At 44.5% G+C, this 27,013-nt stretch overlaps 1 protein-coding gene across 1 annotated transcript in view; it reads left to right on the top strand.

The window, feature by feature from the left end:
• ABCA4 (ATP binding cassette subfamily A member 4) overlaps nt 1–27,013 on the top strand; it is a 118,107-nt gene that overhangs the window by 67,680 nt on the left and 23,414 nt on the right. Inside the window, exons 22-37 of the mRNA XM_089780536.1 lie at nt 763–900; nt 2,770–2,963; nt 3,833–3,923; nt 4,538–4,743; nt 5,196–5,244; nt 6,693–6,937; nt 7,858–7,982; nt 9,288–9,386; nt 10,748–10,937; nt 15,282–15,376; nt 17,699–17,731; nt 20,361–20,466; nt 20,581–20,655; nt 21,925–22,094; nt 22,970–23,147; nt 25,455–25,570. Of these exons, the coding sequence (XP_089636662.1) occupies nt 763–900; nt 2,770–2,963; nt 3,833–3,923; nt 4,538–4,743; nt 5,196–5,244; nt 6,693–6,937; nt 7,858–7,982; nt 9,288–9,386; nt 10,748–10,937; nt 15,282–15,376; nt 17,699–17,731; nt 20,361–20,466; nt 20,581–20,655; nt 21,925–22,094; nt 22,970–23,147; nt 25,455–25,570 (2,110 nt within the window). The remainder of the gene's footprint in view (nt 1–762; nt 901–2,769; nt 2,964–3,832; nt 3,924–4,537; nt 4,744–5,195; nt 5,245–6,692; nt 6,938–7,857; nt 7,983–9,287; nt 9,387–10,747; nt 10,938–15,281; nt 15,377–17,698; nt 17,732–20,360; nt 20,467–20,580; nt 20,656–21,924; nt 22,095–22,969; nt 23,148–25,454; nt 25,571–27,013) is intronic.

Genomic DNA, 27,013 nt, shown 5'->3' with positions numbered 1-27,013 from the left:
GTAGTCCTTTGCTTCTCGAGTAGCCCCTTGAATTTCAGTGGTCTTGCTCAAGCAGTGTGGGTGACAGAATCTGTCCATAAGGCATCAGCTCTGAATGTCTCTGTGATGCATAAAACTTACTTTAATAATGCTGAATAAAAAAAATTAATATACAGAAATATGTGTTTCCTTAATAACCCAACCCCCACCAGTGTCCACAATGCAACTTCTTCTAATACTGCTGCTTCAGTGTCCTGGATGAACACCCTAGAATACTGCAATATTTTTATAATGGCTGTTCATGCCATTTAGAAGGTAAAATTGTATGCAGTACAGTGGCAAGGAGGTGCAGTGTGTAGGTCTAGCGATCATACACCTGTAAAGGTTCAGAATTGGAGGTTGAGTTAGGTAAGTACTCAGGAGTTTTTATACATCACTGATCTCTTGGTTCTGTAAATGTGGGCTAACGATATCATGAAAACAAGACAAGCTCTCTGAGACCATCTCTAGAACTTCCTGCATTGCCTTCAGGCAAGAATCAGGAAATGCAGATGCTGCGTGAAAATGAAAAGTAATGAAAAAAAATAGAAAAGTTTTTGGAACTCCTGCAAAGGTGTGTGTATTTGTTCAAGTTCTAGTCCAAGGTTCAAGTTCTAGTCCGAGGTTCTTATTTTACCAGTTTGTCTTGTCTCCAGCAGACACAAACAGTCAACTGTTATCACATGCTGCAATGTGTACTGCTCTTCCTTCTCACTCCCACAGTTTTGTTCCTGCACTCTTTAGGTGGTATGCAGAGAAAGCTATCTATTGCTATTGCCTTTGTTGGTGAAGCAAAAGTGGTGGTTTTGGATGAGCCCACTTCTGGAGTAGATCCATATTCCAGGAGGTCTATCTGGGATCTTCTACTGAAATATCGCTCAGGTAACACACTCCAGAGAGGAAATCACTTTTTAAACCCCTACACAAAAAAACCTGTCTGTTGCATAAGCTTTCATTAGTGTAAGGGTACAAGCTTTCACAAATGTTATATGAGTGGTAAATTCATGTAATTCTCTTATCTCATGACATGTGGTTTTAGGGCAAAGATCAGGAAAGGTAGAAATATGATTCAGTAACTTAAATACATATGGAAAGAGCAGACTAAACTGCTCAGAGGACCCAATTCTGTGACTCTCACAGAATAGTATCATGCTAGGCAAGTGATCTACTTTTATTTTAGCGGAACTCCTCAGAGGCACTTGCTCAGTGAGGGTGTGTCTAGACTACAGGTTCTTTTTTTTTTTAAGTAGCCTTTTTTCGAAAAAACTTCACCTGCATCTAGACTGCAGCCGCGTTCTTTCTAAAGTAAATCAAAAGAACGTGGCAGTTTTTTCGATCGCGGTAAACCTCAATTTACGAGGAATAACACCTTTTTTCAAAAGTACTCTTTTGAAAAAAGCGCTATTGAATGCAAACTGTGCTTTTTTGAAAGAGAACATCTAGACTCTTTCGAAAAAGCAGCTCGCTTTTTTGAAAAATCTGCTTGTAGTCTAGGCGCTTTCTTTCCAAAGAAGCTTTTTTGAAAGAGTCTTTCAAAAAAGCCTCTTTTGAAAGTATAGATGTAGCTTGAGACTAAAGGTATGTCTACACAGCAGTGTTATTTTGAAATAACTGGCATTCTTCCAAAATAACATAGTCCGCATCTACACTAAAAGCAGTTATGTCAACATAATGTCAAAATAATGTTGAGTTGGAGGACTTCTTACTCCAGCTCCTGTAACCCTTATTTTACGAGGAGTAAGGGAATCATAGAATACTAGGACTGGAAGGGACCTCAAGAGGTCATCGAGTCCAGTCCCCTGCCCAAGTCAGAGGAAGAGTGCTCTTTCTTGGACTTCCTGCTGTGTAGATAGCACCGAAAGCTGAAATAAGCTATTTCAACTTGAGTTGCGCAATTGAGACAGCTGAAGTTGCATAGCTTATTTCGGTATAAGCCCTGCTGTGTAGACACGCCCTAAGTGACGCACAGTTGGGTCCAATATTTCAGAGGAGCCAAACAGCTTTGGAAACATTTAGATATTCTGCTACTTGAACCTACAACAGCTACAAAAAGGAAGATCTTCAGCTTCTTTCTGAATCTATTAAATATCTAACTCCCATTAAAAAAACCGAAGTTGCTCATTTCTGAGGATGAGTGCTGGAGAGATTGCTGGAGAGATTTCTCATCAATGGGCCCAATTCTGTCACACTTATTCATTCTGAGTAGTACCTTACTCTATGACTAGCACCTTTCAGTGTGAGTAAGGGCAGCAGAATCCCATCAAAAATTGTATTTATTTATATACCTTCTCCAAGCTTTTAACTCTTGGTCACTGCTTCTTCTCACCCTGGTTTAGCCAGTTCTTTATCACGTTCTCCATTTATGGATGGTCAAGTTGATGTGTCAGACTCTCAAGAGATTTGTTTGGTTGTGTAATGATGTTTTTCAAGAGCATCCTGGGATGGTGGTGGTGGTGGTGGTATGGGTATTGCATGCTCATGGGCCTCACCAAGAGTTTGCCTACGCATCTGGGAGCATCTATATTTTATGAAGCTCTTTGTTTTAATTTGCTCACTTGCCATCTTGCCCACATATTCACCATTTTCTTTGAATAAGGCCAACCCTACAGGATCAGCTCACAGTGAAATCTTTGGCTCTTATTCTGAGAATTTCTTTCAGAAGTGCTGTACTAATCTCTGTAATCTGCAAACAGCCCTGGTTGTTTTGGAGGAACAGCACCTTGTAGAGTATCACTCTGTTCTTTCTCCTAGGCAGAACCATCATCCTCTCCACACATCACATGGATGAGGCAGACATCCTTGGAGACCGGGTGGCCATCATTTCACAAGGAAAATTGTTCTGCTCAGGCTCTCCGGTCTTTCTAAAGAACTGCTTTGGATCTGGCTTCTATCTCACTTTGGTTCGCAAGATGAAAAATACCTCACAAGGAGGAGAATGCGGTTCAGTAAGTTCTTTGCTCTCTTGTTGAACAAGCAGTATTCAAATATTCATTCATTGCAACAGGTCAGATGGTGAGTAGCTACTGTTTGTTGCTGTGGACAAAGCTGGCTGTATAATAAGTGGTAGGTCCTAGGGAATAAAGCAATGAGAACATGAGGTCCCCTCGCCTCATGGAATTAGAGGAACTATTGGGGGATTTTAAATAGTCACCTCTTAATAAAGTTTCTCTAGTTTTATGAATGTACATGCCTGAGTGCAGGGGGCTTTTCAATGGTTCAAACAGCATTTAGGTCAGTGGAGCTCTGGAGGCTGATGCTTATCTGAAAATCTCCCCCACCACTTACATTGAACAGCTCCTTGGGGAGTCTCATTTGTCCAGGCATGAATCCTTCTGCAATACACTAGATGCTATCATGTCTTCTTACTGCAAATAGCTTAGGAACCATGTCAGTCTGCTACTAATTCCTGGTTAAAGCAGTTCATAGCAACTCTAATAGGAAGGACTTGGATTGTTTTCAATCCTGTAGATCCCAGTTTGTAAATCCCCTGATGACATAGTGGCTCTCTGAAGGCCATTGTTCATTTAACTTCCCCAGTTAAATGCAAATTATTTAGAATTCCATGTGATTACCGCCTGCATTGTGGCGTGACTCAATGCTTGTGTGAAATTTAATTTTTGTCTATTATGCTAAATCTCAGACTGCAAGTCTGAGTTAATATATTCAGGATGTTCTAGCTAAGACAAATTTCTCACTGCCCTTAAGCAGGGTAAAGGCTGATGAAACAACTCCTGAGGACAACACTCTTACACAGTAGTTTGCATGCATTATATGTATCTGAAGCAACATCCTCTTTCTTCCTCATCTGTACTAGCACTCCCCTAGCTGCGGATCTCAGTGCTCATGTTCCTGTTCCAGATGTGCACCTAAAGATACAGTGGAAGGTCCCGAGCAAGAACTGGATGGTAAGAATTGGGATCATTCACCTGGTCCAGGGCAGAGTCTTTTGAAATATGGCTCTTTCTCCTAGTGTAATGTCACTTAACCCCTAAAGAACCATGCTTTTGAGATTTCATTTTTCATCATTGTCTTAGGTATGTGTATTTTATTGTCACTTAGAACTTGCTAAGGCTTCCTGGTGGTTTTGATTACCTTCCTGTGACTAACCCCCTTTCTGAGACATCTGAGATCTTGGGCTCAGACTGTAAGGTGGAAGCTTGAGTCTTCCTTTACAATAGACTAATAGTTTTAAACTCCTATGTATTGCCATGTGTGATTCAATCGCGAAAGGAAAAAGTCTTTAAAGAGCAGAAAATTTTTCTGTGAGCACCTCTTCAGTTTTTCTCGTTCTTGGGAATACTTTAGTAGATGCTTATGAAAGTCAAATCAAGGTATTGACGGGCATTTAAACATTTCCTGCTGCATCTTTCAAAGATCACAGCTGTCCAGGATTCAGACCAGTCTAGTAGAATATGAACAGAGATGTGTGAGTCTTCCCCATCTTGTTTCAGCACAGCTTTTGGAAGCATTCCCAAGATATTTAAATTGTTTCTTTGAGCACTATTTTGACTCTTCACAGGGGATGTGAATGAGCTTACAGAACTAATTCATCATCATGTTCCAGAAGCAAAGTTAATTGAAAGTATTGGTCAGGAACTCGTCTACCTTTTGCCCAGTAAAGATTTTAAACAGCGTGCTTACGCCAGTCTCTTCAGAGAATTGGAAGAAACCCTGGCTGACCTGGGACTTAGCAGTTTTGGGATTTCGGACACTCCACTCGAAGAGGTAAAGGTTGCATTGAAATATTTATCATTCGTTCCAAAAATTCTTTGGGGAGTACTTAAGTTCCGAAAACATGTAGTCATAATAATTCCCTCAAAACTTAACATAAGCCAGTAACACAGATAACAGATCTTTAGAGATGGGAATTCAGAAATAATTTAAGCCTGAATGCTCATCAGATTAGTTTATAAATAGAGGATAACTTGTTAGCCTCGGATGTTCCTCTTTTTATTTCGGTTTCTTTGCTCCTTCCCTCCAAGTCCCCTCCCCTCTCCCCACACCTTTTTCTTCCCAAGGTATTTTCTAGGGGATCTTTGGTTCTATAATTAGCAGCAGTAGTGACAAAGTACCCAAGGTTCTTTGCAAATGACATTTCAGAGGGTGATGGCTAGTGTCTCACAAGAAGGATGACTTCACATGTGTTGCTAACCAAGAGGTGTGCATGTCTTTGGCAGGTTTTCCTGAAGGTCACAGCAGATACTTATCCTGGATCACAGAATGCAGGTAAATATCCATGATTCAGTGTCTGATGCTCTTTTCTCGGGCATTTTGCATTCATGAGAAAATAGCTTCCAGTCCCAGATGTCTTTCTTTTAATTCTGTGTTTGATCAGCAAGTGATGATTTTGGGCCTGAGCCATTATCCAAGAAGTCAATAGAAGTCAGACTTCCATTTTTGATGGATTAGATCTTTAATCATATACATCAAAATCCATCCTCAAGTCTGTAAAGTTTAAATAGTTTTGACATCCAACACTCTGCTGTCTGTAAACATGTTCATCACAGATTTGATTAACTCATCCATAGTGTTGAGAAAAGGGGGCAAAACAGAGGATTAAGGCTGCAGAAGCCAGCCTGCCTGGTACCAGATGAGGGAGAGGAGCATTACAATATAAAGCAGTGTAATTGACAGGAATATATAGGTTTGGGAAAATCTGCTTCTATCAGGCCTAAATCTCTAAGGAAGCTTACCCAGCAATGATAGGGTTAGCAGGTAGCTTCAGAAAAAATACCGGACACACTTGATCGGGGGGTGGGGAGAGAGGGGAAGAAGGGCGGGCGCAGGGCTGGCCAGGGGAGATCAAGGGGTGGGGTAGCTGGTGAGAAGCAGGGCTGGTCAGGGGGATGGGGGAAAATAGGCCAGTGGGGAGTGGTACTGACCTGGGCACTGTCCCGCGCACGGTCCCGGCAAAGCTCCACAACGTGCTTGAACAGTGCTCAGGAGCACGGACAGGGCTTCTCCTCCTCCCCAAGGCTTCACTTCTACGTCAGATGCAACCAGAGGCTCCTAGCTCTGATTGCACCCCGCCTCCCGGCCACTCCCCCCGCCCCCACCAGGCTTCCATCGGGCACCCAGCCAGAAAACCAGAAAATACCGGACATTGCACATGTTCGGTATTTTCTGATTTTTTTTTTTTTTTACCAGACAGAGGGCCCACAAACCAGACTGTCTGGTTGAATACTGGACACCTGGCAACCCTAAGCAATGATGAACAAGGTTGAAATAGCTTCAGCGGGGTAGCTGTGTTAGTGTGTAACAGGCAAAACTTAAAAAACAACAAATAATCTAGTAGCACTTTAAAGACTAAGAAAACATGTAGATGGTATCATGAGCTTTCATGGGCAAAACCCACTTCTTCAGATGACCGGAGTATAATGAGTCCAGATCCATAAATAAGCGGAGGAGGTGGAGAAAAACAGAGACAGTGAGTAGATAAAACTTAAAAAATCAACAATTAGTCTAGCACTTCAAAGACTAACAAAACATGTAGATGGTGAGTAGATAGTTCAAGTAGTTACAGGGGTCTGTTAAGAACCATTAGTACCTCCATTGTTTGGTACAGGTTAGTCTTTGAAGTGCTACTAGACTGTTGTTTTTAAAGGTTGAAATAGCCACCTAGTCCCTCCTCCCAAGGAGTAATGCATGTGATCACTTCAATTCCCAAAACCTAGGAGGTGCTCAAGAAAATGGCTCTACTCTCAGGACAACCCTCACTGAGCAGAAAGAGAAGGCTGAACAACCCCCCGTGGCAACCAATGGAGCCTCTCGAACCCCCGCAGGGCTAACAAGGGATGGGAGCGAAGGCAAAGGATCCCGGCAGAATAAAGGCTCTCAGCTTGTCTATCAGCAAATCAAAGCACTGCTCATCAAACGGTTCCACCATGCTACGCGGAGCCATAAGGACTTCCTGGCTCAGGTACCGCTTGTTCTTCATCACTGCCACTGAGGTTTCCCGAAAGAGTCTCAGCATTAATGGCATAAGCCAGGGCTACTCAACACGTGGGCCGCAGGCCTCATGCAGCCCACGCTGTTTGTTTGCGGCCTAGGGTGCAGTTTACGCGGGGCTCAACATGCGGCCTGCGAGTGGGATCCTTTGAACATGGCCTCCACCGGGAACACGCTCCATAATGGAGAGGCGTCTTCCAGGTGGGCTGAGCATTGAAAGACGCAAGCAGACAGGCTGGCTGGAATAGACGGGTACAGGTGTCGGCGTTTCTAGCTCTCAGGGAGGAGGTGCCAGGAGTGCTGGGGCATTGTGGGAAGTGCTGAGGTGCTGGCTCACACTGGGAATGTTTGGGTCTGATGCCGAGGCTTAAGGTGTAATATTTGTATTCATGCCCATCAGTGTGAAAGAAGCTATTTGCATATATATTTGCATATATATGCAACCACACTTAAGTTGCAGCCCTCGGCATGTGCTGTGAGTAGCATTGTGGCCCCCCAGGGCTTCCAAAGTTGAGTAGCCCTGGCATAAGGGATAGCTCCATTAAAAACAAGGGTGTTGATGACAGGAACAAGTGTCCTTGTAAAGGCTGTTCTAATTAATATCCCAGATGTTCTTCATCATGCTCTACAAGCACATGCACTCTAGCTGCCCCCACAATTTGCATCCTCCAAAATGTCTTGCTTTGATTGAGTCTGTCCCTGGCATAATCCAGGTTGATAAAAATCAGCGCTATAGCAACACTGGAACATTGCTGATAGTGCTGGGAATTAAATGGTGGCACCTGAGAACAGGAATAGGTCTAATCCATGTGCTATTGCTGTCTGTTGTGTGTGTGCGTGTTCTGAGCTGTAAATAAATGTTAACCATGATCTTTTTCCTGTTCCCTGCAGATTGTTCTCCCTGCTACTTTTGTGTTGTTAGCTCTAATACTCACAGTTATTATCCCTCCGTTTGGAGAATATCCCAGCTTAATACTACATCCATGGATCTATGGACACCAGACTATTTTCTTCAGGTCAGAGGAACCTTTTTTTAAAAAATAGATCTCTCATCCCCTTTCCTCCCTAGCATTTAGGGCTGCTGGGTTGCATCTGCTGCTTAATTGACCTGGTTTCCCTCTCATCCATCTCAGGATATTTAAATTAGCATGAAATTGGCATGAGTGGAGAATCCAGCCCATTGTGTCCATTGTTTTATTGCAAAAGAATGGTTCTCAAACGTTTTCCTACTGTGAATGGTTCATCTCTCAACCTGTTTGTATTATATGCATTAAAAGTGTCATGTTCCCGTTTAATCCTTGGTCCAATTAAAGTACTAAAGCCTACAACTTCCAATAGGTTATGGAGTTGTTCCTGTAGCTTAATAGGTAGATCTATGCTTTGGTGCTGATGGCTGCAGCTTTAAACCCTGCTGGTTATGTGTGGTGCAGGCATTACACTTAGTTGTATGTAATTATTTGGATAATGTTAAAGAGAACATGAAAATATATTTGCTTTCATACAATGAAGGCTGCTGCTACTTGGCTATGTCCCTCCCGTTTTGGTAATTACTGACTTCCAATTTCCAGGGTGTATTACTTTACATTTGTTAGTGCTCAACCTTTCTTTATTAACTGCCGAACCTCGTCATCACTTTGTAGGTTGCTTGTGACATCCTGTGCATTTGCTACTTTTTGTGCTGTCTGCAAATATGATCACAATTGAATTTGCACTTCAAGAGAAAAAACCCTGACAAAGATTTAAAGAATGCACCATGCAAAGAAACACTTTAGTTTTAGTTTGTTTGGTTTCAAGAAGCTTTTTTTCACCTAACAGCCCTGGGCTGGACTACAATCATCAGAAAGCTTAAGCATTTGAAGGCTGTAATGATTGTGAAGCATCTGTACCAAGTAGCTTAACTGATTCCCTCTCATGGTTAGAATTCTCTTTGGCCTCACCATGTTAAAACCCGGAGATGTGATACTTGTCCTGCGATTTCTCTGTGTTTGCCGAATTCCAATATGACTGTTTGTGCGGGGGATACGAGATTAGTGCTCACTTGTGAGTGAGATGATTCCAAGCTTACAAAGGGTAGTGTGTATTTATATTAAGTGAGTGTTTGCTTTGGTCTCAAGAAAAAATGGCCATTGCTTTGTCCTCTAAGCCCCCTTAAATCTTTAAGGTTTATGTACTTGATCCTATTAAAGAGACTAGATTATCAGAAGCTTATGCTGAGAAGAAGCTATGTGTCTACCTGTGTGATGCTGTCACCAGCTGTTTTTTTGTTCTCTACTTCAGTAGTGACACTTTTTTGTATAGTAAATCTTGTGCGATCTCCTTAGCAATGAGCGGCCTGGTGGTGAACAGATGGCTTCCCTCACCAATGCCTTCTTGAATAAACCAGGATTTGGAAATCGCTGCATGAAGGATGAGCCTCTACGGTAAGGCACTGGACATTTTCTCTTGAAGTAGAAATTGTCTCTTGTAAGATGTGACCAGTAGTATGTGGGGATACCACACTGAGAGTGATGTGAGAGAACTTTTCACTGAAATACATGTGCTCCATGTTTAGTTCTGACGTTGATATTTGGAGATGACAACAAATGATGAGAAAATAATGCAGTCAGGTTAGGAACAAGTCACACTGTTGTATATTAATAGATAGAAGACAGCAAAGGCAGTTCTATGTAGAACATCAATCACATGCATGAAGAATTAAACATGAAAATGTACATGTGTAGAGCGCTATAATAAAGCCAGAATGTCCAGATACCCCCTTTTATTTCCCATGGCTTGCCCCGCTTCAGTTTTCCATGGCTTAGTGCCCAAATTATAATTGCATGTTCTTCCCAGGGCTACAGCAATTACTTAGGGTGGAAAAGTAGCATTAAGGAGTAACTGTGAATTTTAAACTGTTTGCTCTCATAAAAAATGTCAGTCCCACTCTGCCTTGGCTTTTACAATCTCTCTCCTCTCTTTCTGTTCATCCCCCTACACGTGAGTCCAGACTGCCTGTGCCCCCCTCATTGTCCTTTCTCCTACTGCCTGATTCCTTTCTCTAGAAGAATCCTGTTTCATCTCCTTTCCTCTATTTAGCGTAGCCAGAATTATTAATGTCTGTGGTCTAGTCTAAACTTAAAACTTAGGCCAACATAGCTACTGTACTAAGGGGGTATGAAAAATCCACACCCCTGCATAATGTAGCTATGCTGACTGCTCCTCTGATGGAGTCACATTGAGGCTGACAGAAAAGGGCTTTCATTGACCTAGGTGCCATGACTTGGGGAGTTGGTGTTCCTCCCTCTTCTGCTGCAGTAGGCTGCCTCGCAGTGGGACCATGGGTAAGCCACAATGGTCCCTGTCATGTAGGTATGGTCTAAGTGAGAACAAGACAAAGCTGTAAGCATTGTGGATGGATGGGAAGGTACAGTTAGGTACAGCGTGATGGGAGAGCAAGGGAGGAAGGATGGTCTCGGGATAGAGAGCTAGGAGAAAAGGGTTAAAATCTTGGCTCTGCCACAGACTTAATTCAGGTAAATGGGCATATCGCTTAACCTCACTCTTCTTCAGCTCCCTGTCTGTACAAGGCGGACAGTAACCTCGCAGTTGTAGTGTTTCAGACACAAGTGTTTTGGGTTTTTTTTGAACACTCTGAGATTCTGTGATTGCGAAACACTCTTCTCATTGGTAAGGATGCTGTGGATGAGCAATGCAAAGGGAGCAAACTACAGCATCGTGTGTTCATGAACTCTGGTGAGCTATATGACAGCACTCCTGAGAGATACTGTTTTCCTCTGTATAGGGACTACCCATGCAGTAATACGTCAACTGCCTGGAGCACACCGTCTGTTCCTCCTAACATAACCAACCTGTTTCTGACACGCAAATGGAGCCCTGACAACCCTTCTCCCTCCTGCAAATGCAGCACTCGCAAGAAGCTTACTATGCTCCCAGAATGCCCAGCAGGAGCTGGAGGCCTTCCACCCCCACAGGTACTATGCATTGGCCACACACTTCTAGAGCAGCCCCAGTCAGAGGGAGGATGGAACAGTGGATAAATACAGTGCTGCCGATATTCGTTGGGGGAGAAAGTGTTTACGAAGCAAAATATGTTTGGGGCGGGGGAGGGGGAAGGTGTGATTCATTGAATTAACAGCACTGCTGGCTATGGAAGAGATAGGAAACACATTTCCCCCTGGGTCTAAGCACAGATGCTGGATGACTGGATGGAATTAGCAAGCAGGTGCAGTTGTCCAGGTGAAGGAGGAGCAACTATGGGACTGATGGGTATGTTGTTGCCGGTTAGTTAGTTGGTTGTGTGCTTAACTGCATGCATGTGCCTGCTTGACAGAAGTTTATATTATGGTCTATTTGGGGAGCTATGTGCTGAGCCTACTTGCCTGCTAGGCAAAGCTGAGCACTTCCTAACAAGCCTGTCATCCTTTGATTCCTAATCCCTTTCAGATGCCTCGATAAGGGAGCCTGTCTAACTCAAAGAGAACAATAGTTTAAAAAGCCACCTCATAAGCAAAGAGGAGCAGCAAATGGAAGTTCTGCAAAGGAGTTAAGAGGGTGCCTGGGAGACAGATACTCCTAGTAAATATACTCTGTTCTTAGGAATCCCCCTTCCCTTCAAAAAAAAAAAAAAATTCCCCCACAAAGAACGAATAAAAAAACCTTGCAAGAGTAAAAAGAATGCAGGCAGAGGTGTAGCAGCAGAGTGGTACTATCCAGATTATTGCATTAAGTGCAACATGTCTGAATGCCTGCCTTTGTGGCAGGGTACATATGTGTGCATTCAATACAGCCAGCTTATGGCTTTCGGAGATGGCAATTGGCAGGGTTTTGAGACCAGTGTGGCTGAACTGGAGAAACTCAGGGAGGCAGAGAGCTGAGACACATAGAGTACGTCTAGACTACAGGCTTTTGTCGACAGAAATTTTGTCGACAAAGCTTCTGTCGACAAAGAGTGTCTAGACTACATTCAGTTCTGTCAACAAAGCAAGCTGCTTTGTCTACATGGCGGTGTAGACGCAAAGGACAGTGTAGATGCAATAATGCCTTCTGTTGACAGAACTCTGTTGACAAAAGGCGTTTTTCCCCGTAAAATGAGGTTTACCAGCATAGACAAAACTGCTGAGATCTGTCAACGTTATGTCAACAGAACTCAGCAGTAGTGTAGATGCAGGTTTAGTTTTGTTGACAAAAGTCCACTTTTGTTGACAAAACCCTGTAGTCTAGAGGAGACTCAGGGGACACAGTAGAGTACCCCTCACCCATCTGATAGCTTCTGTATGGTTGAGGAGGATGAAAGTCGCAGGGAAGGAGAACATCTCACTGGATCAGAGGGAAATGATCCCATAGTTGCAACCCTTCTTCCAGATGCTGTCATGGTATCCTCTGGCACTCAGGACACATCTCTGGGGGAAGGGAGCTATTTATTATGATAAGTGAAGTACAAAACTCCATTAGTCCAGCATCCAATGCTCCGGGACTCCTGATGGTCCGGCACCATCAGGAACCTGGAAGTGCTGGGGCAGCCGGACAGGCTTCCCCCATTCAGCTGCTGCTGAAACTGACCAGCAGCTGAATCGGGGAAGCCGGGAGCAGAGCAGCTGGGGTGCTGCTGGGTTGGTCTCGTAGCGCTGCCCCTCGGGGCTGGGGGACCAACCCGGCAGCACCCCAGCTGCTCTTGGGGACGCCTGGGGCAGAGCAACTGGAGTGCTGCCGGGTTGGTCCCGCAGCGCCAAAGGACGGCGCTGCGGGACCAACCCGGCAGCACCCCAGCTGCTCTATTGCAGGCATCCCCAATTCAGCTGCTGCTGAAACTGACCAGCAGAGGCTGAATCAGGGACGAGGAGTAACGGTAGTTCGAACTAGGAAGCCGCGCGGCACAGGGTTCGAACGAGCGGGGATTTAAAAATGGCGGAGCCCCGCTTATGCAAATGAAGCCCGGGAAATTCAAATCCCGGGCTTCATTTGCAAGTGTGGTATGCCTACATTACCCCGCTAGTTCGAACTAGCGGGGTAGTGTAGACGTACCTTAAGGTGCTACAGGACTACTCGGTGTTTTTAAAGTTACAGACCAGCACAGCTACCCCTCTGAGACTGTGTTGATTGTCTTATTGAAATAATTATTGTTCACTATCTGAGGGCATAAAATGGATCTCTTTCTGCATTCAAATCCATGACACTATCTTAAAGCATGTAAATTCAGTTTGCTTTGGTTCCATCATTTCTTTTAACAGAAGTGAAGCAGTATTGTATAAAGAATTCAAGAACGGCTTCTGAATCAATGTAGAGCTGAATGCAGAAGGCCAAATTCTCTTCTCGTTTACACTATCCGATTCCAGACTTCCAAGTAATCCTAAACTGAAGTCAATCTGGATTTGGAGTGCCTAAGGCCAAGTCTACACTGGCACATTACAGTCCTGTAGTTTTCTGGCTCAGGGGTGTGAAAAAAATACTCTCTCCCATGCCAAGTGCAAGTTACAGCACTGTGAAGAGCCAGTGTGAACTAGGGATATTAAAGACTAGTCAACTATCCGATAAGCAAATGCTTATCGTATAGTCAGTCAGCTAGTCAATTCCCCCCCCCCCCCCCCCCCCGTTGCCTCTATCAAATAGAGGCAGCAAACGGGGGTAGGGGGAAGAGAGGATACTTCAAAGGGCAGAGGCATTGCAAAGGCGCAGCACTCACCTGCCAGGATCAGCTGTGTGGTGTTGCCCCTTTGAAACGCGCTGCCTGGAGCCCAGGGTCAGCTGGGAACTCTCCAGCTGATCCCGGGTTTCGCTGAAATGCTGCGCGGAGCTTGGGATCAGCTGGGGAGTCTCCAGCTTACCCTTGGCTGCGGTGTGGCATTTCAAATCAGCAGTGCAGCATGGAGCCTGGAGCCAGCAGGGACTCTGAGTACCTCCCTGACCCAGGGTTCCATAAGGGCGCTTCCGCTTTGAAATGCACAAGAGCCCCTACTAGGGACTCTTGTACATTTGAAAGTTGGCACGCCGTGTGCAGCCTGGAGTCAGCGGGAATTCCTGCTGGCCCCGGGCTGCATGCGGTGTCCCACATACCTCCTTTGAAATGTACAAGAGCAAGGGCTCTTGTACATTTCAAAGGAGGAATGCAGAAGTGCTTACTGACTAGTCAAGTAGTCAATGGAAATTCCATTTACTACCTGACTAGTAAATAAACCACAATTTAACATCCTTAGTGTGAACCAGGCTACAGCACTGGGAGCGCAGTTCCCAGCATTGTTAGCTACTCCCCTCACAGAGGCGGTTTACATCGAGTGCGGGTAGAGCTGTCTCCCAGTGCTTGTGCTGTGGCCACACTTTCACTTTTAAGTGCTGTTGCAGCTCTGCTGTAAACTGATAAGTGTAGACAAAGCCTAAGTGTGCACTTCTGCAACTGTAGAGAGTTTGGTCTGCAATTTCGAATCTCTTTGAAGCAACAAATATGTTACAAAATGATTGGATTTTGGGGTGATTCTGTTCATCTGAGAGAAGTGTGGAACATATATTTGGATCAGAACTGGCCATGGATGTGACTGTTCATATTCTGGTCTCAAGAGGCTATAGGAAATTTCAGAATATGGCAAGACATTAGCAACTGATTTGGAGTAGGTATTCCATGGATGCTAAAAGTATTCCTCTGCATTAGTTAGAATCTGCCAGAGGCATGCTGTGTTTTTCATCTAAGCAGCATCGCCGCCCTATAGGCTGTATTTTAAAGGTATTTTTCTAGGCACTGTGTTGCTTCTAGGCTACAAGATTTATTCTCTGAAATTGCACAGAAACTTTATAACTATAGCCCTATCCAGGAGAAACTCATTATCTGGCTTTAAGTTTCATTGAAATTAGACACTTAGCCTAAGCCCACCACAGCTTACATATTTTTGGCCTTCACTAAAAACAAGGTGTAGTCTTAAATCAAGGTGTCTTTACTAGGATTTTATCTTGAGTTAGCTCACATTAGAACACACTGTGTTGGTCCCCTCCGCCCTTCCCCCCCAAAATGAAGGTGAGGCCTTGGTCAGCCTTGGGTTATATTTTGAATGAATGCAGTTAAAGTTTCAGAGTGAATCCAGGATGGATTGTATCAAGCCTTGCAGACTGTGGTTTCATGTGATGTCCACTCAAACCCCAGTGAAGCTGAGTTTGACTCAAATACAGGTGGAACTTTTTGGTTTCAGTCAAGAATTCAAATCAAAGCTGGATAAAAGTTACTTTTCAGGTGAGATCCTGTAAGCTGAAACCAGTTTTCCAGATAAACACTCGTGATGAGCTTAGGGACTCTGAAGTTTGCGATAACTGGTTAGATTTTCTTTGCCTCACAGAGAGTGCAGCACAGCACAGAAATTCTTCAAGATCTCACCTACAGAAACATTTCTGATTTCCTAGTGAAAACCTACCCCACTCTGATCAGAGAAAGGTAGGGGTAATTCTTACTGAGCTGTTTCTATTTGTCACATTCAGCATGGAGTACATATGTGTGATATAGTCATTAGCAATAATATGACACAACACTTGATTTGCTCAAAGCATCCAAACATTAACCCTCCCCAGCCCTGGAAGGTAGGAAAGGATTTCTATTCATCCTGGGTGGGATTAAATTGTACCCATATAAGCATTTTTATACCAATATAACTGCCTCCATCCTAATCAGGTTGTATTGCTTTAACTAGAACTGCGTGGCCAGAGCAGTACAGCTTTTGTGTGTGGACAAGTTGCTTAGAGGCAGATCTGAGCTTAGACTTCAAGGGTACATGCACACTGCAGAGTAAGCCTTTTGAATTCAAGCTCAAGACTCTCCTCCCTCCCCTGCCCCTTTCCATCTGTACACAAATTATGCCAATCCAGATCGCAGGATCCTGTGGGGGTGGAAGGTCCAAGAATGAGCCAAGCCAGGCTCCAGGGTTCAAGCACTGTTGTTTTGTAGTGTAGACTCAGCCCTACTGGACTTGGGCTCTTGAAGTCTACTGACCTGTTTTGTCCTCTGGATACTCAAATTTTCCCACACTGTGCTACAAAGAGATAGAGAAGTCACGTTTTGAGAAAGCACTAGGAAGACTTGGGATATGGGTGGCTGGACTTAGACCCACATAATATAGTGCAGGGGTACGTCTAGACTACATGCCTCCGTCAACGGAGGCATGTAGATTAGCCAGATCGGCAGAGGGAAATGAAGCCGCGATTAAAATAATCGCGGCTTCATTTAAATTTAAATGGCTGCCCTGCTCTGCCGATCAGCTGTTTGTCGGCAGATCGGGGCAGTCTGGACGCGCCGCGCCGACAAAGAAGCCTTTCTTGATCGGCACAGGTAAACCTGGTTTCACGAGGCATACCTGTGCCGATCAAGAAAGGCTTCTTTGTCGGCACGTCGCGTCCAGACTGCCCCGATCTGCCGACAAACAGCTGATCGGCAGAGCGGGGCAGCTATTTAAATTTAAATGAAGCCGCGATTATTTTAATCGCGGCTTCATTTCCCTCTGCCGATCTGGCTAATCTACATGCCTCCGTCGACGGAGGCATGTAGTCTACACACACCCCAGATGTTGGACTTAAGATTCTAACCTGTGGTAACAAATGAGTGTAAATGCTTAAGCCTGAGGTTAACAAATCCAGGATCTGATGACTTGAGTCCTATTAATCCTGGCTTACATTGCAGTGTAGACGTAACCCAAGAGTGCCTGACTCCAAGGATATGTCTACACTGCAATAACATATCTGTGGCACCGAGCATCTGAGCCTAGAGCAGCTGAGTTGGGGTCATGGGTTTCCGTTTCTAGGCTAAAATTGCAGTGAAGTGTTCAGGCTTGGGCTGGAGCTAGGGGTCCTGTCTCAAGCTTGGGCTTCTGTCTCCAGCTCAAGCCCAAAGGCTACGCTGCCGTCTTATATTGCCAGACTGAGCACCATGAGTTTGTGTCACCTGCTATGGGCCAGACATGTCCATGCTGCAAGTCTTTTATAGTGGCACAGACATACTTCAAGCCCAGAGTTCAGTCAGTGCTGTCTGTCCAGCACTCGCTGCACTGCTTGAAATGTCCTTGAAGTCAGTCGTTCAAATGTGTTTTCTCACTGCTGCCTGCCCTCATTGGCCGGGCCCATGAACGCTTGTTATGTGCTGGTAAAACTTTAAGCCATTTTGATATTAATTCAATATAGAGATAGAACAGCATTATTGTATGTGACCGTACAAATATTTTGGCTCACCTCTGCTTAACTTGTTGATGCTCTCAGTCTTGATTCTTCTCCTGGTATGAATTTTGGCAGCAACAAAAAAGCAAAAAGCCCACTCCAGAAAACTCATGGACTCCTAATGGTAAATGCCCATCTCAGTGTCATCAGCACTCAGTATGCCTGAAAGGACCTCTATTCAGCTGAGCTCATAAGTACCTGCTTTATGTTCATCTGAGCCAGAACAAGCCATTTTGCAGCATTTTGGAAGAAGCCACCTAGCACTGGTCGACAGGCTGGGGCTAATGGAGCTCATGCTAAGTGCTCTAAAATAACTGAGTAGAAGGAGCTTTGGAAATGTGACATGAGCGGGACCTGGGGCTCTGAAGTCTGTCCCTCTCCCCAGCTGCAATTCCAGATGCTCTCTCTACAGCTGTTATTAGAGCACTAGTACAAGCCCCACTAGCCTGAGTCAGTCAGCCAGGCTGGGAGGCTCGCTTCCACTCCCACCCAAATGCTGTTCAGATATACCCTCAGTTTGATCCAAAATGCTTCATAATCTTTTTTTCTCTTTCAGCTTGAAGAGCAAATACTGGGTCAACGAGCAAAGGTAGGAAACTATTTTATCAACTGCCATGGTAAATAAAACAGTGATTTTCTGTTTAACTTTGGAGAAGCTTGGAAGGCCCGAACACACAATGAAACTTCCACCAGCTCCATTGTGCACAACAGAGGTCAATGTGAATCAGTCAGGGGAACTACCTCTGCATATTGCAACAGTGCTCTGATGTAGCTCTATCTACAGCACTGTGGAGGGGCATAACCCCGAGGAAGGGCTGGGCAGACAGGTTGGAGAGAATACACTAACCTGGACACCCGCATAGCAAGTATGCAGTGGTAACAGATCACACACAGAGCTGGAGTAGTAGCTGCAGAGCAGTATGCACTGGAACTTCTTGGCTTGGGGGAAGATGTATCTTGATTTTACTGATGCTTTGGAACCACTCCTCCAGGGTGTTCTCAGACCCAAACTAGGGAAATGTGATAGATTAAATTACTATAAAGTGAGTGCACCAATGGTTGAAAAAACGTACTCAGAGTAGTTATCAGTGGATCTCTGACAGACTGGGATAATGTATATAGTGGGGTCCTGTAGAGGTCTGTCCTGGGGCTGGGACTGAGGAGACTAATCATTGGAATAATTTACCAAGGATCCTAATAGATTCTCCATCATTGGCAATTTCTGAATCAAGATTGGTTAAAAAAAAAAAGACACAGCTTGTGTTGTACAGAAGGTCAGATTCACTAGATTATCACAGCAGTGACCCTTTCCAGTCTTGGAATCTCTGAATATTTTTCGTCATGTCTTGGATAATGGAATGAAGAGTATGCTTTTAACATGTGTAATGCAATACTGGGAAGGGTTGCAAGCTCTTAGGAGGACAGGATTGGAATTCAAAATGATCTTGATAAATTGGAGACCTGTGGCACTTTAGAGAGTAACAGATTTGTTAGAGCATAAGCTTTTGTGGGTAAAACCCACTTGTTCAGATGAATTGGAAGTTGTGGTATTGCTTAGAGAACGTCTAGGTCTAAAGTCAGAGACAAAATATTTAGGAGAAGGCAATTCGGGATTGTTACAGTTTACATCTGAAAACTTAAAAAAGTCGATTCTGTTTGAAAATAATCTTTGTTATCCTTTACAACATGAGAAAACAGGACTTACAAGTATGAGCCCTTATCCTGTTTCCAAAGCTCACATGAAGCCTTCACAAATTATTGCTCACTTTATACCAGTGTTTCTCAAAGTGGGATGCGGGTCCACTTTGGGAAAGCCACTAATGGGCCTGCACTGCTTTGTCTACCTAACGGGTCCATAGCCATGAAGTCTTGGGCTCCCATTGGCTTTGGTTCACCATTTCCAGTCAAGGGGAGCTCCGTGGCTACAGACCCTTTAAGTAAGCAAAGTGGCTCAAGTCCGCTAGCGGCTTTCCCAAAATAGGCATGCAGCCCACTTTGAGGAACACTGCTTCAGGGTTGGGGAACCTTTTTTGGGTGAGGGGCTGCTGATCCACAGAAAAATTAGTCCGGGGGCCGCACAAAAGCAAGTAGCAAAACAAAAACACCTCACTGATGTGACCCCTGACTGAGAAGCAGAAATATGCTCCACGTTTCCCTCACCAACCAGAGATTAGGGGGGCGTGGACTAATAGATGGCAGGCTTTCGTAAGCTCTTTGTGGGGCCAAAAATGAGGGGTTCAGTGCGTGGGAGGGAGGTTGCTGGGAAGCAGGCCTGGGCTGGGGGAATTTGGGTGGGAAGGAGGGTGCAGGAGTGAAGTGGGAGTGTGCAGTCTGGGCTGAGAGGTGCAGGAGCATGCTGGTGATTGGGGCAGAGGTCTGGGAGGTTTGTAGGGTGCAAGAGTGGGCTAGGAGCGTGGGGGTGTGCCAGGAGGGGGGTTCAGAAGCAGGTGGCAATTGTGGGGTCTGGGTGATGCTGGTGCAGAGGGGGAGCCCCAGGCCTTAGGGGCTGGATCCAGGCCAGACCCCCCTGACCTTAGGTTCCCCACCCCTGCTTTATACAATAGCAGTTAGAGAACTGGCTTATTTCACATGACTTCTTTATGAATGTCTGCTGTCATGGAAATAGTACCATTTATGGAGTTGAATTCAAGCACTCGGATTGCAGACATAGGCATGCTAATATAATATTACATTTTGTAGTTATTTGTTATTAAGTATTGGTTGGCATCGGCATTTCTAGGTGCCTCTTTCTCCTGGACCAGCTGCAATCTCATGTCTGACTCACAGTGTTCCCATGCTCTCAATAACTAATGCTTGAGATGCTCAAAGTATTAAGGAGGTGTTAAGAAAACAATAGGTAATCAAGTGCTTTCAGGTATCCATCCAGTTGGGTTATTATGTCTAAGAAATGGGGAGAAGCCAGAATTGAAATGGTCAAGATTGTAAATTGTTTTGATCTATTGATTTCACAAAAGTCCAAATCACTCTTTTTAGAATTGTATCTGACAGAACAATCCTATTAGTCTAAATCAATATGGTTTATTACATGCAAAACCTGTAAGAGCTATGTGGTTTGTTAGTAAGTAGAAACTGTTACACAGGAATTATGACATGTGTCTAAAGCAAACATTTACTCAGGCAACTTTTAGTATTTCTGTTGACTAAAGAGATTTGGATCTATAGTATAAGTGCTTGATCCATGTGTGCTCTTCCACTAGGTACGGAGGGATTTCCATTGGAGGAAGACTCCCAGTCCTTCATGTCACTGGAAATGAAATTGTTGATTTTTTGAGACACCTTGGCCAAATGATGAATGTAACAGGAGTAAGCAGGAATGTTTTATCTGTTTATCAAAAAACAGCATGCAAATGTTCGAATGTGTAGCACCACAATCCCATTTTTCTGGCTGATTTTAGACTTTGTTTTCTTGACTTTTAGGGTCAAGCCTCAATGTCTGCTGCTAAAGAAATGTCTAATTTCCTTAAATACATGGAAACGGAAGACAACATTAAGGTATACGGAGAGGAAAGTCTGGAAGAACACTGCTGTTTCAGAGCCAGATTCCAATCTCTGTGAATATTGTTGTCCTTAACTACAAAGAGTTTCTTGTATGCAATGTTGTAGCTATGTCAGTCCCAGGATATTAGAGAGACCAAGTGGGTAAGGTAATTTTTTTTTATTGGACCAACTTCTGCTACGAGAGACAAGCTTTCAAGCTTACACAGAGCTCTCATTCAGGTCTGGGAAATGTATCGAGAGTGTCACAACTGAATATGAGGAGGAACAGGTTGTTTATCATAAGTAGTTAACATATATTTCCAATATATGTCCTTGAATGATGTCTTGAAATAAGGGCTAACTACTGAGTCTGATTCACTTTGTATCAAACAAGCTGTGATACTCTGAGGGGATGAATATTCCACCCCACCCTCCCTTGGAGAGAGAAACATTATTCCAGGGCTCATGTCCCCAGCGCTATGTTAGCAAGAGAGTTTCTCCTGCCAACATACCTTCTGTCACTTGCAGTGGTGTCCTTTCAGTGTGATGGAAGAGCTCTCTCCCATTGGCATAGAGTGTCTTCACGACCCATGCTGTGCTGCCGCGGCACTGTGAATGTAGATGGGCCCTGAGTCAGGTGTGCTGGAAATAGGTGTGCTGGGGGTGTGGCAGCAGTATTGCCTAGTGTAAAGTGATTTCCATCATATACAGGGTTTACAGTTTTGTTCAATGGCTTTCAGCACCCCCATTATACAAATTGTTCCAGCACCCCACTCTGAGTAAATTTCCCAGATCTGAAGAAAAGCTTTGTGTAAGCTCAAAAGCTCGTGTCTCTCACCAACAGAAATTGGTACAATAAAAGATATTACCTCACCCACCTTGGATCTATAATGTTTGTTTCTCCCATGTAATTACTCTGATGTGTGTGGAGTTATGGTTAGTTTTCTATTGTGAGTTTCGTTATCCAGTTGCCATTTTATACACTTTTGAAGAATATTAGGTGTTAAAAAGTTGCCAATGTAAAATCCATTGTCCTGTTGTTGGAAAGCTTTTTTAGGCCACTGTTTTGGAATTATCTATTAAAATACAATGTCTGGGGGGGATCTCCCTGCTGGGAGGCGCAATGGATTACAAAGTCAGCTTCTTTAACAACCCCTCAGAGCTGTGTACATTCCTGCTGACATTTCCCAGTGGAGAAGTAACCCAAAGGTAGCCATGTGGCCTACTCCCACTCTGTGTTAACGTTACTGACTGCTTACTACACTTTTGCTTTCTGGCTCTCAGGTGTGGTTTAACAATAAAGGCTGGCATGCCATGGTAAGCTTTCTTAATGTAGCCAACAATGCAGTCCTGAGATCCAATCTGTGGAAAGGCCAGGCTCCTGAAGAATACGGGATCACCGCAATAAACCATCCTCTGAACCTCACCAAGGAGCAGCTCTCAGAAGTCACTGTGTAAGCTGTAGTAGTTTCCCTGGGTTCTTTCACACATTTATTTCCCTTCCTCTCCATTCAGCCCCTCCCTTTTCCTACCTCTTCCCCGGCAAGAGTTCAAACACCAAGCTGAAGCTTGAGTGATATAGTTTAATTCAGGGCATATGTTTTTATGTGCCCTTTGCAATTGAGCACCTTTCCTTCAGTTTTATCATAGTCAGAAGTTAGTTATAAAATCTCTTCTGTGTTCTTTGCCTGTGAGACTAGCTCATTACTGGTCCTTGTAGTGAGGGTCTCCCATCCCACCTACATAACTATGGGTGTAGGCATGCACACACCTGTGCCATGTATCAGAAAAGTCATAAAGGCACCATCATTTGGCTTTTAGGTGCCCACAGTTACTTGGCGCTGTACAAGATATACAGTCAAACATGGTCTTTGGCCCAAAGAGTTCACACATCATGGCATTTTCATAGGTGTGCACCTGTTCCTTGTATTAGGCTGTTTTCTTATCCCACATAAGAATGCTGAATGCCTCTGTGAGTCTGCACCTATTGTATGAGTGATGGTACTGTCTGTAACAACAGGGCTGATTTGGAGGGAGCATCTGTCATACGGGTGTGCAGGGAACTGTGTGTATCTCTGTTTGTTCTTGTTAGTTACAACCCTGAGCTTAATGCCAAAGAATGTACTAACAAGTTCCCAACAGCTAAATAATCCTTGTGTTACAAAACACTCTTGTTACAGCTAGATGTTAAAACTGCCTGTTGGATTTGCTGATGGTGTTAGCTAGCTTGGGGTTGTAGCTGCTCATGCTGGCTCAGAGCTCTCTAGTGGCACTCTGTGTTACTTTCACTCTTGCTCAAAAGGTCCCTCCCTCCTCTTTTTTGTTGCAGGCTGACCACTTCAGTGGATGCTGTTGTTGCCATCTGTGTGATTTTTGCCATGTCCTTCATTCCAGCCAGTTTTGTTTTGTATCTGATCCAAGAACGGGTGACGAAAGCCAAGCACCTCCAGTTCGTCAGTGGTGTTAGCCCTGCTGTTTACTGGCTAACCAATTTCCTTTGGGACATAGTGAGTATCTGCTAGTTGTAGCTCCTGGCCTTGAGCTATTGCTGCGTTTGGTTTGAATATGTAGACCCGTTTAGTGAGGTAGATCCTGGCCTGATGATGGAGCGGGTGCAGGGGGAAGAGAGCAATTGCCCTTGGGCAGTGGAGGCACCTGGAGCTCCAAACATGATGAATCACCACCAGAACTCTGCCACAGCACTCTGGGCGCCACTTAGGGCTGCCTGAGGACACGGGGGCACAGTGCAGCCCACTCCAGGCAGCAGAGTCCAGGCAGCACTGAGGGTCACCTGCCTTCAGATATGCCCCTCCCACCTGAGGCCCTGCCTCTTCTAGGAGCATAGAGCCACCCTCCACACCTTTCCCAGGGGACCAGGGTGGCTGTCAGCTCTATCGGTAGATCCCAAGCACAAAAAGCTATTCGCGTCTTAAAACATTACCTATGTAGCTTGTTCTAAGCACTTGACTGGTTTCTAATTCATTTCAAATAATTAAATCAAGTCTGAAACATGCTTCATGGGTCAGCTGAGGAAGCTGGAAGTGATGTTAACCTCGTGCATTTCCAGTGCATACAATTTTATCTTTCTTGTATGTGCCATTAATTGTATTGTCAATATAGAATAAAGCAGTACCCAGGGCTAATTTAGAGCTATGCTGAGAGCATGGCTTGCTCATCCCAGCCCAGGAGGAAATAACTTCTCTGACTGACTAAGGCCATGTCTACATGACAGCAGCATAGCTATAGTGCTCTAGATGTGCCACTATAGTGTAACTGCTTCCAACCCTGAGGGAAGGGTATTTTCCATTGATGTAGTTAATCCACTTCTCTAAGAAGTGGTAGCTAGGTCATTGGGAGGATTCTTCAGTCAGTCTAGCTGCATCTCCCCAAGAGAGAGGGAGGAAGGGATGAGAGAGGGTGGGAGAAATTTAACTTACAGTAATCAGGGTGTGAAATTGTTTACAGCCCCAAGAAATACAGCTGGGTGGATCCAATTTTTAAGTGTGAATTAGGCTTAAGGCAAAGTGATATTGGGCTCCAGGAGGGGTCCTGTCCCAGCCCTTCTCATCTGGATCCAGAGGGTATGTAAAACATGAGCAATTGAAGGGATCCTCTGGGAATTTAGCAAGGACCTCGCAGGAAGCACATAGAGACTGTAATTTGGGAGATGAGGAAGAAAGTAGATAGTCTGGATTTCATAATCTGTGCTGCACTAGGCAGTCATGCTAGCCTCTCTCAGCTTGAGTTATTTGTCGTAGTGCTTGAAAGAATGTTCTAGATGTAATAGCTAGTGCTTCTTAGGCTATCAAAATGCCTTCCCCTTTGCCTAATGAACCTCCAATCATATATTACTACTAAGCAATCAATGTAAATGCTGGACAAGGGAGGGCTGAGCTTACAAACACTTTACCCTCCTATTTGCATATAGCAGAGAATTGTTCTTTAATCTACTGAATCTGTGTTTCTATTGCCTCAATACCTTACACATGTGTCTGTTATGTACATTAGTGTTTATAGCCCTTATCCCACCAGCCCAGGCTGGAAATACTAATAGATCAAATGCAGCTAGATGATTTCTGTTGTTCCCCACATGGTGAGCCATCACCATCACTCTGGACAAATGGAGTGTCCTAGGAAAACCAAGCAAGAGATTGTGAGGGGATCCTGAGGAATTTTTGTACTTTGCATTGTGTTACATTGTGTACCTGTTCAAATACAGGCATAAGGGCTCAGGGCTGGTCTAATCTCCAGAGCAGCCCCACTGTCCTGAGGTTTACAGCTGGAGACCCACCACACAACTGTCAAAGGCAGCAACAGACGATCCATGTAGACACTGTGTTGACCTAACTATATTGACCTGTAGGGTTCCCACTGTCAGTGCCCTGCAAAGCCCCCCTTCCGTAACTGAAGGTGCTCCTGGTGAGGATTTGTTCTGCTGACAGAAGGAGCATAGTGTGGACACAAAGGGGGAAAGAATCAATTTAATTGCTACAATGCCTGTAGGTTGACTTAAGTCACTTAATTCTGTAGCATAGACATGCCCACAGAAAATGCTGTTGCAAAATATTACTTCTTCCCACACACCAATACTTTGGAGAATTGGGAAGGAGGAACTGGGCCTCCCTGAGGCATAGTGCCTCCATGCAAATCACCTACACACTTCCCCTTCTGATGGGCTGCCAGCTAAAAGCATGATGTAACCCATTATTTTCGATGCCCCCCTCAATTTAAAACCATTCTGGAGCAGACCAGTAGGTATGGAAATGTTTGCAGCTCTACATGGCTCACACATCACACTTCTTTTGCCGTGACAGGTGAATTACATAGTGAGTGCCGGGATGATTGTGGGTATATTCATTGGATTCGAAAAGAAAGCGTACACTTCTCCAAGCAATCTGCCTGTACTTATTGCATTGCTACTTCTGTATGGGTAAGTCTTCCAGGCAGTTTGTTAATTTAGAGTCCATTAAGCAAGCAATGACCTTTATTTTCATGTTAGAAATAAATTTCAGGTTGCTAAGCTTGGTACTAAGTCATGGCTAGTTTTAAAGAGGTGCAATCTAAGGTCACAACAGAGCACTGGGAACCAGGGACTCCTTGGTTCTTATCTCAGCTCCGATAATAACTCATAGACTCATAGACTCATAGACTTTAAGGTCAGAAGGGACCATTATGATCATCTGGTCTGACCCCCTGCACAGTGCAGGCCACAGAATCTCGCCCACCCCTCTTAGAATAATCCTCTCACCTATGTCTCAGATATTGAAGCCTTCAAATACTTTGAAGGCCCCAACATGAAGAGAGTCCTTCAGCTGTGATCTGTGCCCAATGCTACAGAGGAAGGCGAAAAACCTCCAGGGCCTCTGCCAATCTACCCTGGAGGAAAATTCCTTCCTGACCCCAAATATGGCGATCAGCTAAACCCTGAGCATGTGGGTAAGACTCACCAGCCAGACACCCAGAAAGTTCCCTATAATGAATGGTCAATTATTTACCAAGATCATGTTATTTCATCCAACCATCCCCTTATCATAGAATCATAGAACTGGAAGAGACCTCAGAAGGTCGTCAAGTCCAGCCCTCCGCTCTAGGCAGGACCAATCCCATCTAAATCAACCCGGCCAGGGCTTTGTCAAGCCGAGACTTAAACACCTCTAGGGATGGAGACTCCACTACTTCCCTAGGTAACCCATTCCAATGCTTCACTACCCTCCTAGTAAAATAGTTTTTCCTAATATCCAATCTGGACCTCTCCCACCACAACTTGAGACCATTGCTCCTTGTTCTGCCATCTGTCACTACTGAGAACAGCCTCTCTCCATCCTCTTTGGAACCTCCCTTCAGGAAGTTGAAGGCTGCTATCAAGTCCCCCCTCACTCTTCGTTTCTGCAGACTAAACAGACCCAAGTCCCTCAGCCTCTCCTCGTAGGTCATATGCTCCAGACCCCTAATCATTTTCCCCTAATCATAACTCAGTGTATGGCTGTGAGCAAGACACATAACCCCTCTTTGTAAAGTCGGGACATTATATTATTTTTTATCTCAGAGGAATGTTTAGAATAACTAACTAGCTAATTTGGCTGGACAGAATGTGGAAGGAAGGAACTTTGTGTGGGTAATTTATTAGTACAGGCAGTCCCCGGGTTACGTACAAGATAGGGACTGTAGGTTTGTTCTTAAGTTGAATCTGTATGTAAGTCGGAACTGGCGTCCAGATTCAGCCGCTGCTGAAACTGACCGCCAGTTCTGACTTACATACAGATTCAACTTAAGAACCCCAAGCTTCCCCAAGTCAGCTGCTGCTGAAACTGATCAGCAGCTGATTCCAGGAAGCCTGGGGCAGAGCAACTCTGCCTCGGGCTTCCTGTAGTCA

This window comes from Pelodiscus sinensis, chromosome 9 (genome assembly GCF_052426305.1).
Source record: "Pelodiscus sinensis isolate ZL-2025 chromosome 9, ASM5242630v1, whole genome shotgun sequence".
NCBI lineage: Eukaryota > Metazoa > Chordata > Testudines > Trionychidae > Pelodiscus > Pelodiscus sinensis.
The sequence above is the reverse complement of the archived record's forward strand: the minus strand, read 5'-3'. Positions and strand labels throughout refer to the sequence as shown.